The 13587-nt window shown below is 44.8% G+C and overlaps 1 protein-coding gene across 1 annotated transcript in view; it reads left to right on the top strand.

Annotated features, from left to right (window-relative positions):
• POLQ (DNA polymerase theta) overlaps positions 1–8990 on the top strand; it is a 136477-nt gene extending 127487 nt beyond the window's left edge. The window contains exon 30 of the mRNA XM_048819242.2: positions 8283–8990. Coding sequence (XP_048675199.2) covers positions 8283–8396 — 114 coding nt within the window. The 3' untranslated portion in view covers positions 8397–8990. The remainder of the gene's footprint in view (positions 1–8282) is intronic.
• The last annotated feature ends 4597 nt before the right edge of the window (positions 8991–13587 follow it).

The following is a 13587-nucleotide window of genomic DNA, read 5'->3' as shown; positions in this document are numbered from 1 at the left end:
TTTACATGTCCATTCCAGAGCAGCTTTTCTCCTTAAGACTGATATGAAAAGGTTCCAATGTTTCAATCTGAAGTGGACTAAAGTTCCTTTAGACTATCCAGTCTTCTGTGCTTTGACACTGGATCAATATGTCATGCTGTCTCCAAAAGAATTATGGCCAAATGTGTTTTCTGATGCATCCTTTATTGTTATTTAACAGGCCTGCAACTTCATGGTCACCTTAAGATAGAAGTAATATCAGCTTCTGTAGCCTGCCTCAGAACTGTTTCCATCCTATAGATTTTCTGTGCAGACGCTTGGAATCCTCTACGTATTTGCACACGGTATCATTGCCTGCAATCAGTCTTGCATTTCTACTCCAGATTTAGCTAACTAATGTTACAGAATCTGTTTCCAGCTGAGTGATCACCTTTTCCCTCTTCCCTTTATATTCATTTTGAAGGCATGTTTCTATGTTTTGGATTGTTTTTTGGGGCGAGTGAGATGGTTGACTGCCCACAGGCCCTGGGACGACTTGTTGAACTAGAACATATCTTTTAGAAAAACATGGAACATTATAGTCTCCAAATTGGATCAGAGAAAAGTTTCTCTTCTCTACTGGTGCCTCATGTAGAGGTTTTAGCATTATGTAAAACATTGTTTTTTGGCTGCTACAGCAGTTCTGGTCTGTGGAAAATTAGCCCGGTTACATGCATAATGCTAGCTCTAATTTATTTCCAGCTGCTAAAGTGCATTCAAAAACAACTAAAAATATCCGTCTAACCTGTCTATGTATTTATATGTCCCTAGTCACCATAGTATCTGAGCACCTTCCAAGTATTTCAGATAAGAAGCAATGATAATCTCTTGCTTTCTCTATTCCCCTTCCCAGTCTGTAGGGCAAACATGCAATTCATTTATCGGGTTGTCGTTTGTGCATGTGAGAGGGAGAAGGACGAACACCTTCATCATTCTGCTGGAACATAGCAGTCATTGGAGGTCATGGTCAGAGGGAGAGGCAATTTCTCAGGTATCTAGGGCCAAAACTGGGGAGGGCTTTGAATATCAGGACAGAGACCATGAATTGGACTCTGTAGTCAGTGTGGAGCCCGTGCAGTGTGTCACAGTTACCAGACTTACTGCACCTGTGACCACCCTCCTTGTCTCTTCAGATGCACCCCTTCTGACCTCTAGTCATCACCTGACTTGGTGTGGAATCAAGCCATTCTCCCACTCACTAACCAGGTCCTGGGCTGCAGTCACTTGTGATTACCTCAGCAGACCTGACTTGGGTTCAGTACTTGCAGTTAATTTCTCTCCTGGAGTTCTGACAGTGATACCCAATGACCAAACAGCATTCTTAAAGCAAATTATTATTTATTTAGAACAAAAGCATTTCGGAAAAACAGATCTTACAACAGTAATCCTGTATCTAAGTGTACCTGTTTCTCCCTAAGGCTTACTATTCCCTGGATGTGAGGAAGGCCCAATTTCTTCAGGCTCTATTCACAGAGTCAGTCTCTCTCTCTGTCAGCCTGTCCCCTTAGACAGCCCTTGATAATTGACCCCCACCCTTCCTCTCTTGTTTAGTGTCCTTTGATCTCTGAGCTCCCTGCCTGGCAAAACAAGTCTTATATCTTTGTTGGAGACAGGATACAGGCTCCTCAAGGCTAACAGTTCCCGCATTTTCTTGTAATTGTCCCCCAAGTGTTTTGTGTGGAGGTTCCTAATCTGGATCCATTTTGTTGCTTTCCTGCTCATTTTTCCTATAGTCCCCTGTTAGGCTAGGTCAATGCATTCCTGCAGGAAAGTCTTGTAACCCAATGTACAGTAAATTCCCATTACTGAGCAGGTCATATACAGTGTTTCATCTCAGTATTCTTACGTTATTATATGGCAGCTCCACAGCCATCACACTGAGGTCAAAGCACTAGGGTGGTTTGTTCATGGTGAGTTGTGTTGCTAAACTGAAAGGCTGCAACAATTTATACCAGAAAGGTTTTTCAGGGTATATGGCTTATTCCTAAATATAAATATAAATTACAATTACCAGACCAGGAAGTTAGGAACGTGTGCTTCACTGTGGCCAAGTCTGTGTCTGATAAGAGGGTGTGCAAAGTCACAGATAGATGTGGATGGTTTTTGTTGACATAGCTCTTTGGGCATCCACTAACAATGAGGAGTCCAAAAGGACCATGAAACTGTGGGGGCCAGTTTAATCCTCAGAGGGCAGATGCCATTGACAGTTGGGGATGTTAAAGAGGAGACAAGTTCTTCAAGCTACTTCCCTTTTCCTAATGGAATCACCTCAAGCTTTAGCCAGCTAGTCTTTATCCAGGGGAGGATTTTGGCTAGTCATTGGGAAAGTTAGGGAGTGGTGCTGTTTGATTGACATAAAGGCAACTGAGAGCTTGGTGGTGTCTGTGCTCCTAGTGCATTGCCCATGTTGCTTCCCCAGCTATCCCAACAACTTCATTCAGGGTGTGTTTTCCATGCAGAGTTAATTCAGGTGATCGGCACCCAGGTACTAGCGGCCGTACAGCAAAGCCATACTTGACTGTATCCACACTGGTGCTCCCCTCGTTCATGTGAGGAGCTAGGATTTCTGCAGCTACATCCCATGGTGGTTCTTTGAGTAGTGTTCCTATCGGGCCTCTACTTCATGTGTGTGCGCGCCTCTTGAGTCCTTGATCAGAGATTTTCCCTTAGTATTATCCATTTGGCCTGCGTACGCTCCCTGTGTCTCCTTGTGCTGGACATTGAGGCTCGGTAGGGGTGCACGGGTGAACTGCCCTCAGCTCTTGCTCAACTGCCTTGGCCTGAGACAGAGGCCTAGCGTGTACACCTTGAGCATGCCTGAGCTATCCTGTTTCTGCTTTCCTATAGTTGTTTTTTTAGGGTGGGTTAGTTGTGAGTGATAATTACAGTGAGTTAAGTAGAGATTATTAGTGAGAGAATTGTTTTGTTCCTCTCGGTCTCCCTCCTCAGGGAGCCTTATTTTCCTGTCAGGGATTGCTTGGCTTACCAGATTTTAAATGCCGCCTTTACTGCGGAGAGGCTCCATCTGTTAATAATGGCCATACGGGTTCAGATACGCAAAGGACCTGTTTGTAATGGACAAATCAGAGTACCCACTCTTCATGGATACTGAGCATCTATTGGTACCAAGATTCCAATTTCCAGATCTCCACTGTTCTTTGGTACCCATTGGGCGATATTGAGGAGGGTGAAGGAGACTTCTAGTTGGTCTCTTCCATTTTTGTTCAGCGTTCTCCGACATATCCTTTCAGAAATCTATTTTTTAACAGTCACAGGGAAGATCATGCTCATCATCAAGGTGGTGGAACCAACCCTGAATCCCACCCCTACTCCTATATGGGCCCCCCCAGTGGCCATCCTGGGTCCTCTGGACTGCTTGTCAGCAGCAATTTGCCAGATCACTAGCACTGTCTCATAGGGAGGCTAGAGTATTACAATCCTCTCCTCCCCAGCCAGCTCTCACACAGGAGGAGACGTAGGAGGAGCAGGAGATCAGGGCCGATAAAGATCAGCCCTCAAAAACTTATTTCATCCTTGTTTCCAAATGAGTTGATTATGCCTCTGCCACTTTCCATGGCCCACAATTTTCAGCAATTTCAAGACCTCATGAAAAGGGTAGCTGACGCTCTTCAGATTCCACTTGAAGAGCTCAAGAACTCATAGCACAAACTGCTGGATGTTCTGCAGTCAGCAACATGCTCCAGAGTTGTTACCCATTAATGAGGTGCTCCTAGATCCATATAAGACAGGGTAGCAGATGCCTGCTACTGTTCTGCCGACAGGTAAGCAGGCAGATAAGAAGTATTATGTTTCCCCTACAGAGTCACATTTTTTGTTCCCCAACCCTCCACCTAACTCCCTGGTGGTGGATGTGGTAAATGAGTGGGGTAAGCAACACTTTTCCAAGTCTATCCCATGTGACAAAGACCAAAAGAAACTAGATCTCTTTGGATGGAAGTTCCACTAGTCAGCAATCCTACAGTTCAGGATCACAAACTGTCGGGTGGTCAAGGCCAAATATAATTTTTCTAATTGTAATAGGTTTACTGCCTTTATTGAACATCTGTCGCAGGAACATATGGAGCAATTCCAATTCATCATTTCAGAGGGCAAATTATTGTCCAGAACTGCTCTTCAAGCACTGCTGCCAGGTCCACCTCCACAGTGGCAGTTATGTGCAGGGGGTCACGGCTCCAGCTCTTGGGGTGTTCAAGAGAATTCCAGAACACTGCTGAGGACCTCCACTTTGATGGTCTTATCTGTGGTCTTTGAGAAAATCTTAAGTCCTTGAACGTACTGAAGGACTCTAGGGCTATTGAACAATCCCTGGATGTATATATACATCTACAAATAAAGAAGGGTTAGTAGGTCATAGACTGCCCAGAGATCGCATCCTGCTCCATTTCTGGATTCTATAGATCTACTGAACCCCCCAGGAAAAGACATACATTTCAGAGAAAGAGGGCTGCTCACCCACCCTCCAAGACCACCCAGTCATCTTCAAAGCAATAGTTTTGACAGGTCAGTCAAGGGTTCAAATCCTTCCATGTTTCTGGTTTTACAGCTGCATCCATTTGCCCACCCCATTCCCTTTTGAGACCACCTTTCTCATTTCCAGGACGCTTGGAGGCAGATCGCTACAGACGAATGTGTCACTGAGGTCATAATGTTGGACTGTATCATCCATTTTACGTCCTCCCCTCCCTTCCACCCTCTTTCCCATCCCTTTTCAGGGATCCCTCAGTTTTTACTGAGACAAGAAGTTGAACTCTATCCCTCAGTTAGGAGCAATAGAGCCAGTCCCTTCTCATCACAAGGGAAAAGGGTTTTACTCAAAGTATATCCTTGTGCCAAAGAAGGATGGAGGGTGGAGACTGCACTTGGATCTAAGGCTTCTAAATAAGTTCGTAAAGTCTCAAAAGTCCAGCATGATGACTCTGGCAGTTATCATTCCTTTACTGGAGAAAGGGGATTAGTTTTCTGTCCTCGACCTACAAGATGCCTGTTTCCATAAAACAATACTTCCATCGCTCTGGAAATATGTGCGCTTCACTATAGGTCAGAATCATTTCCAATACCAAGTGCTTCCTTCAGCTTTTCATCAGCCCCCAGTGGCTGCTTATCCCTGACAAACAATCCTAGTCTTCCCATACCTCGACAACTGGCCACTCAAAGGCCGTTCCTACAAAGCGGTGCTATCTTCCACCCAGACAGCCCTTGCTCTTTTCCAGGAGTTGGGTCTTCAGCTGAATATAAAAAAATCCATGTTAACCCCTGTACAAAAGAGAGTTTATAGAGGCATCTTTAGACTTGTTGACATCCAAGGCCTACTTTCCCTGGGATTCGTAACTTTGTCAAGTCTGTTACAGGCAATTCAGAGGAGCCCTCAGACCACAATAAGGAACAGTCTTCACCTCCTGGGGCACATGGTAGCTTGCACCTTTGTGATCGATTACTCAAAGATGGACCTCTGCTGCTTCCAGTGTTGATTCAAAACGACCTATTTTCCAGTCAGACACACCTTGGAGAGATAGGTGATGGTTCATCTACAAGTGAGGAACTGCCTAGACTGGTAGAAAGATCAACTCAACGTCTTTGCAGGTATTCCTTTCTGTCACCCAGCTTCATCGGTAACTTTAACAACAGACACATCGCTGTTGGGAGGGGAAGCCCACCTCAATGCCCTCTTGACTCAAGGCAGATGGACAACTAGGAAACCAATCTCCAAATGAATCTGTTGGAACTCAGGGCAGTTCGCCTGCACACCCCTATATAGCTTCGCTATCTGGCCTGAGGAGACACAGGGAGCATGCGCAGGCCGAACAGACACTGCTAACGGAAAAGCTCCAGTCAAGGACTCCTTAAGTGGAACACCCAGAAGGGGACACACCTCAAAGAACTGCAGTTACTGTATAAGGTGAATAACCTCATCATCTTAGCACTTCCATAAGCTAAGATTCCTTCCCAATGAATTGTGGGAGAACTTGTCTATTCTTATGGGCACACAGAGAGAATTGTGGGAAGGCTCTGGAGGACTATCAGCACTCGAGTAGTTTAACCTGTATCTACTCTCCAAAGTGGACAGATTACCAGCCCGAGTGCAAGCCTCGCTCAAATGTTAACCTGTTGCCCAGGACAGGCCATCTAGCCCTGGTTGAAAGCACCACCATGGTCAGGCAAAAGGTTTTTGTGTGTAGATGGGAGCTGGGGTGGGGCAACATCCAAATAAGATCCTGAGTTAACACTGTAGTGAAGACGAGCTCACTTTGAATAATATGGGGAGAAGACTGAGCCTTGCAGGACTCCACAGCTCAGGTCTTTGGAAGTGGAAAGTAGTTGTCCATATCAACTCTGGTGACCAAAAGAGTCAAATGCTGAGAGGCCCATCTGGTGAGTATGGACAAGAAGAGATAATTCTCACCAGAGCCACCAGTGGTGTCCTGCCCTGAAGCCTGACTGAGAAGGATCCAGGGCCAGGGTATGGATCCCTATAGGTGACACTGAATGCTGTGTTTAACTAGCTTCTCAGTTAGCTTGCTTAGAAAAGGGAGATTGAAAGTGCGGAGTGAAAAGTTTGTCCCTCGCTGGATTATTGCGTGCTTCAATTTGTGTGGCAGGTTCCCTGTATCAAAGGAGGTGCTGACTATCTGCTAGATGGGAGTTCCAAATATTCTCTACTCTCCCTCACCATTCAGAAAAGGCAGGGTTCAGAGTATGCTGATAGCATAAATGTCATCTGGGCATCTATGGCTAATAATTACATGTATAAATGAATATTTTCCTAATGATGCTATTCCATGAAAGCAATCACTGTATGTTGAATGATGGCGAATGGGAGGGAAGGTGTCCATGAGATGATGATCTGCTGGGCTAGAGACACATCCTTGGAAGATTTGGTTCTCCAGGAATGAGAATCTGTTGTCACACTCACCCCTAAACTGAAGCAGATTCCTTACTTGTAATGTCAGTGTTGATGTGTAAGCAGGTTACAAGTAAGCAGGGCTGGGGGTGCTCCACTTCCCCTCCAGAGGCACTAGGAGTTGTCAAGGTTTTAGAATTTGCTGATCAGATCAAATCTGGTGGTTCTTCCTAGGGTCAATGCAGGATTGCTCCTCACAGGACACTCTTCTGTTTCATCAAACCCTTTAAAAGTTCCAAGGGAATGGCTTTCACTACTTCCCTGGAGAGACAGTCCTAACAGTCCAGTATGTCTCTCGGGGCACTTTCCCTGATGTTGAGTATTTTTCCTATTTTATTTCTTAATATCATGCCAGTGCTCCTAGTTACATCCCTATGTATTGCACTAAACAATTCCTTTCCCTCACTAAGATTACCATCATACAGATCTTCAAACATCTACAGTGCAGACTTCTATGTTCAGCACACATCTTACCCCTTGCTTTGTCAAGCTAGATATATTAAAGCAGCTTGCTATAACATGGGGTTTATTTCTTCACTATGTATTTTCTGTACCCTCAATGTCATGATTCACGTTTCTGATATCAATAGCATACACTGAATGGAGAATAGAAATTTTTGTGGGACACAGGTCCATTTGAGCCTGAAAAGTCTGAAAATTTTAAAAGCTTACATTGGGGAGATCAGTCAGGCAAGTGGGGAGATAATACTGAAGTTCTGGGTTAATTTAGGAAGAATTGTGGCTGGCTTAGATTTTTAGAAGAAAAAGTTGACATTCGTACAGTATAGTACGTGTTGTAATTCCTCTTTCAGTATGTTACATATCTGTGTGATTGTTTTTATTGTGATCATGGATATTATGACATTCCATTGGGATAATTTTGGTAAAATTGTTTTCCCAGTTGCTTGTAACTGTCTCTTGTAGAGTACCTCTTGTACTGACACAGTGAGCTCTTTATTCCTGGGGATCCTTGCTTTGTGTTTCTCCGTTTATGTAGCTCCTCAAATGATTTGCTTTAACCTCTCTCATTTGCATGTTTTGGGAAGAGTGTTTGGTAGAATCTGTTTCTGGCTGAAGCAGGAAGATAGGTCTCCAATGTATGCAGCTCCTTAAGAAAATGTATTAATACTTTCCTGAGTCCCTCCTTTCATGTATCTTAATCATACTTGAAACATTCAGTCAGACTCCTGTCAATGGAGAACCTATCCAAACACACAAACTCAGTGGAAAGCTCCAAGCCCCTGACCTGCCAAACTAATGATGATGAAAAGGAGCATCTGAAGTGTGTGGCTCTAGGTCCCTCAACAGTGCATTGAAACTTCTAACCTTGTTTGTTTCCTTTCAGGTAGCTCAGATTGTCAAATACGAGATGGAAAATGCCACAAAACTCTCAGTGAAGCTGAATGTTAAAGTGAAAATTGGGCCTAGCTGGGGAGACCTGCAGGAGCTGGAGTTGTGAGCATGAAACAAGACCCTCTCAGATGATGAGGCTTCATGCTCCATGGACTCTACAAGGCAGGTGCCAACTTACGCACAGGTGGAGACATTATTAACTGCACACTTATTATCCAGCATACTTATTATAAATCCAGCAAGTTGATAGCTAATTGGTGCCTTTCTTTTTACTAAGCATGTTACAGACTGGCTTCTTAAATGTGTTTTGGAAGTGTTGTATGAGTTCCCCCAGGCAGACTTCTCTGTGAGGTCAGATGGCAAGCAAGGAATGTTTACAGTTTACAGTTATTAATTTCTAAATGCTAATATTTAAATGAATTCCTGTTAAAATATGTAAATTAAGGCTATAGATTTTAAAAAACCCAAACCTAATGAATTTACTGCATCTAAAATTAAATGGACTTTTTAATACAATAAAACATAAGTCACTCAGGAAGTGTTCCTGCAGAGCTGTGTATAGGAGAAGAAATAGGATGTCACTGTATTTGTATTTAATGACAAATTTTGTGCATGTTCAATGCTTTGAGCCCTTCTGTTGTCCTCATGTGATGGCAACATTTTTGGAGATGGTATTAAAGTGTGGAAATGATTTTACAAACAGGCTGTGTTTTATGAGTAGAATATTGCCTCATGGTGTGCGTAAGCCAGAGCAGAGAATTCTCTTCGCTAGAAGGAACACTGTTAGGCTGCTAGGGCCTTAATATTTTAAGGAAGTCATAGGTTTGTTGTATCCCTGTTGCCCCCATGCCGTTCATCTTAGAATTGACCCTCGGAGGGTGATGTTGTTTTTGAATAAAAAGAAAACATCCTTGAAAAGTCCTAATCTGCAATGCTCAATTTAAAAAAAATAAATAAATAAAAATCTTACCTGGGGAAAATCTGGAGCCGGGTGACCAGAAGAAGCAAGTTTCCCAGTACGTGCATTTTGGGGTCTGTCATGTTGATGAGTCATTTAAACAGTAGCTGACTTCTTGCTGTAAATGACTCAGCCTTAGATACCAATCTTTCCCCTACTTTAGTATAATTACTACTGATCAACCTGGACTGGAGATTGTCTAGATTTCACCTTTCACATCTGTGATAACATCTTCATTTCACTTAGGATGTTTAGATGGGGTGGGATCTGAGTTATTACAGAGAATTCTTTCCTAGGTGTCTGGTTGGTGAGTCTTGCCCACATGCTCAGAGTTTAGCAGATTGCCATATTTGGGTTAGGGAAGGAATTTTCCCCCAGGGCAGATTGGCAGAGGCCCTAGGGGTTTTTCGCCTTCCTCTGCAGTGTGGGGCCCGGGTCACTTGCTGGAGGATTCTCTGCACCTTGAAGTCTTTAAACCACGATTTGAAGACTTCAATAGCTCAGACATAAGTTAGGGGTTTATTACAGAAGTTGGTGGGTGAGATTCCATGGCCTGCATTGTGCAGGAGGTCAGACTAGATCATAATGGTCCCTTCTGACCTAATGTCTATGATTCTATGATAAACAGGTAGAATATTTTTTCTAGGAACATAGGAATTGTGATACTGGAGCAGTCCTGAGGTCCATCTTGGACAGTCTCCTGTCTCTGGTAGATACCAGAACCAGCTGCTTCAGAGGAAGGGGTTAGAACCCCACATTAGGTCCTAATCCCTAAATGTTAGACATTTGGTTTAAACCAAATGTTAGACATTTGGTTTAAACCTTTGAAGCATGAGGTTATCATCTCCCTTACAAAATATCATGTGAGCATTAACTATTATAACTTTGGAATTCTTGTTGTCCATATAAATGTCTGGTCTCCAATTTGCTGCCGTTTAATTTCATTGACTGTTCCCTGGTGTGTTATGAGACAGGGAGAACAATGTCCACAAAACTTGCCATTCTAGCTTATTCTGGTTCATGTTCTGTTCTGCTCTTGCAAGGCTGACTGAAGTCTTCAATTTCCCCTAAGGGTATGTCTACACTGCAATAAAAAATCCTTGGCACTAAGTCTCAGGGCCCGGGTCAATTGACTCAGGCTGCAGGGCTAAAAAAGATGCTCAGGCAGGTGCGTGGACTCTGAAACCTTGGGAGGGGCTGGGTCTCAGAGCTTGGGCTTCTGCCCAAATTTGAATGACTGCACTGCAGCTTTTAGCCTTGCAGCCCAAGCCCTGTGAGCCTGAGTCAGTTGACCCAGTCCAGCCACAGCTATGCCACAGGTCTTTTATTGCAGCATAGATGTATCTTGGTTAACTCTCTCCGGGTTTGTGTGTGTCAGCTCATTGCTATTCACAGTGCCATCAAAGGATAGAGAAATTGCTCATCCCTGGGGCTAAAAGCTTCTTTTGTTCCATTCTACTGCAGAGAGTTAAGCACCAGCACTTGGTTCTTCAGTGGAACCTGCCCTCCCTCTTCCAGGTGCATGCTCCTGCGTCCCTTTTGGGAGCAAAACACCTCAGAGGGATAGAAACTACTTCGTCTTAAGGTGCCATTCTTAATTGCATTCGTGATAGCTGCAAAGTAGGGGAATTAAACTCATTTTAACTTGCATGAGAACTCAAGTTTTTGCATCCCCCTGGAGTTTATTCTGGAGACTCATTCGGAGTTTCAGGTTAGTGAATCTTTCATTTCACCTTTGTTGCAGTGACTGCTCTGGTCAGATAGTGAACTCCACTGCCCAGTTTAAAACCCTCATGAGTTTCTGAAATGCCTTTTCCTTATTGTCCACTTTGCTGAGCACACCTACCATCTCTTCCTTGTTGTGAGCAGCTGCCCAATCAACCATGACAGCTCCACACACTAGGCTCTCTCCTGCCTGGAGTAGACAGGAGGTATTGGATTTCCTGGCCAATGGGGAGAAGAGGCCGTGCAAACACAGTTACGGACCAGTCATCGACATGTGGACATCTGAGAAAAGATTGCACAAGGATTGCAGGCCAAGGGGTATGATAGGGACCAGCAGCAATGCCATGTGAAAGCAAAGGAACTGCAATAGGCATACCACAAGGCCAGAAAGGCCAACAGTCAATCTGCGGCTGAGCCACAGGCCCACCACTTTTACAATGAGCGGCATACCACATTTTGTGGAGACCCCACCAGCACCCTCAAAGCACTCTAGATACGTCCAAGGAGCCCGAGACACAGACCCCTCCTGTGAACAGCAAGGGGGAAGAGGAGGGACACAGCAGCAGGGGCATCCAGCTATGCCATGAGCCAGGATCTTTTTGAGACTCCACCATTCTAGCCAGTCCCATAAGCCGAATACAGACAAGCCCGATGAAGGGGAAGGAACCTCAGGTAAGCGTGCATGCATTTTTCTTTACAATGTTTAATTATAGAGATGATGCCCAGCCCAACCCCAACTTAGCAGGAGTCAGGCATTGACTTTTCATTGGTTTACTTCTCCGAGAGGTGGTAATGGTACGACAAACAGAGGTAGAGGTATTTGTTTTTCATTCCACTGTAGGGTTGGGTGGGAGGGCATGCAGCGCAGCTTCTTTATGTCCATAGGGTTGTTCCTTGTATCCTCCTGAGAGATCTTGATGAAACTTTTATGGAGGCTCTCAGCAGCCCTTTCTTGAAGGCTTCTGGGGTGGGCTGCCTCATTTCATCCTCCATGATAGGATCCTTTCCCATGCCATTCAACAATGACTTCAGCAGGCACCATAGCAGTAAACAGGCTAGTGGCATATGGGCCCAGACAGTTTTGGGACACCAGCAGCAACCGTTCTTTTGTTGCCCTCAGGAATGAGATATCAGCTAAAATCACCACCACCTGTGGAAAATAGTGACACTATTCAGTGCCATTGCACTGTACTTGTACCCATGGAAATAGAGGCCAAATAGGCAGCTGCTCCTTGATTGTCACCAACAACCTTCAATTGTTTTCACTATGTCCCACAACAAACTGTCCTCAAACAACCATCGTATCCTCCATTGGTACAGTTCTTCCTGTGGCACTGCAAATATGAGAGAATTGTTTGTTCTGGGTTTGCAATGCTCATGAATGACAATAGAGCTCTTAGAGATGGTGAACAAGAAGTGGGATCTATTTAAAAAAGGCATGAAAATTATGGGGTATGTATAGCTTTATGGGATGGAGAAAGTGGCATGATGGGGACTTGACCCCCCCACTTGCTCCCAGTCACCCCTGCGTGACTTATTTCTGCTCCATCATGCATTGCCAAAATTTTCCAAAAGGCAGTGCACTGGCTGATGGTGAGTGGCCCACTGGGATGGCTACCCATGATGTGCTGCACTGTGCACTCACGCACTCGTCGTGAATACGTGCAGCACTGGTGGAAGGAGTCAAGTATGCACTCTCACGTGTGATATACTAACTGCAATGACTTTAGGCTGATACAACTTCCATCTACCAAAGTTTGTTGCACCAGAGGACCCGGCTCTCCCTCGCTGCCAGGCAGGCTCTGAAGTTTTAAGTATCTCCCACTCAGAAGAGTAGTAACACTTTTGTTGTGAAGGCTGAAATGAGGGACAGAATCCACAATAACAGCTCAGTGAATTGTAGCTTGAGCTGCCGCCCCCTTTACCCCCCCCCAAAGCCATGACTGGGTCCAAAGTGTATGGTCGTAAGTGTTAAATCCCTTGCTGTAAGAGGTGTAGCACCTTTCCTAGGCTCAGAAAGCAGAAGCATTTCCCACTGATGTTGAAGGCTCATTTCCCTGACCTCCACCTCACAGTCGCAGTTTGCTCCGACCTTGTCTGCTGACATTGCTTCAGGCCGGTACCTGTTCCAAGCACTACTGTACACTGTATAGGGCTCTTTTGGGTCATTGCTTGCAGCATACGGTGTCTGTAATTGCTGTTGTTGGGTAGGATGGAAGAAGAAAGACGTATGCTGGGGGATGATTGCTCACTAGTAATTCTGTATATCCTACTCCATCCCTTCTTCTCCCGTCCCCAGGCAGAATAACTTGACGTTTCTCTCTGGCCTTAGTTTGCTTGGCCAGTCTCTAGCTGGAAGGGAGGTGGAAAGATTGGTGCTTGTTCATTAGCTTTGACTGAGATTTTTGTCTCCTTGCAGGTGAAGCAACAGAATCATATTGTGAGTAATTACCCCACATGCTCCTGTTCACCTCCCAGCCAAGGAGTAGGGGTTTTCACAGCAGCCACTCGTGCAGAAACAGTCCACGGCCATCTGGCGCTTGGATGTGGTGTACCATGGTGACGGTGTTTGCAGCTGGGTCAGGTACTCTGTAAAAATCACAGTGCGCCTCTG

This window comes from Caretta caretta, chromosome 1 (genome assembly GCF_965140235.1).
Source record: "Caretta caretta isolate rCarCar2 chromosome 1, rCarCar1.hap1, whole genome shotgun sequence".
Classification (NCBI taxonomy): Eukaryota; Metazoa; Chordata; order Testudines; family Cheloniidae; genus Caretta; species Caretta caretta.
The sequence above is the reverse complement of the archived record's forward strand: the minus strand, read 5'-3'. Positions and strand labels throughout refer to the sequence as shown.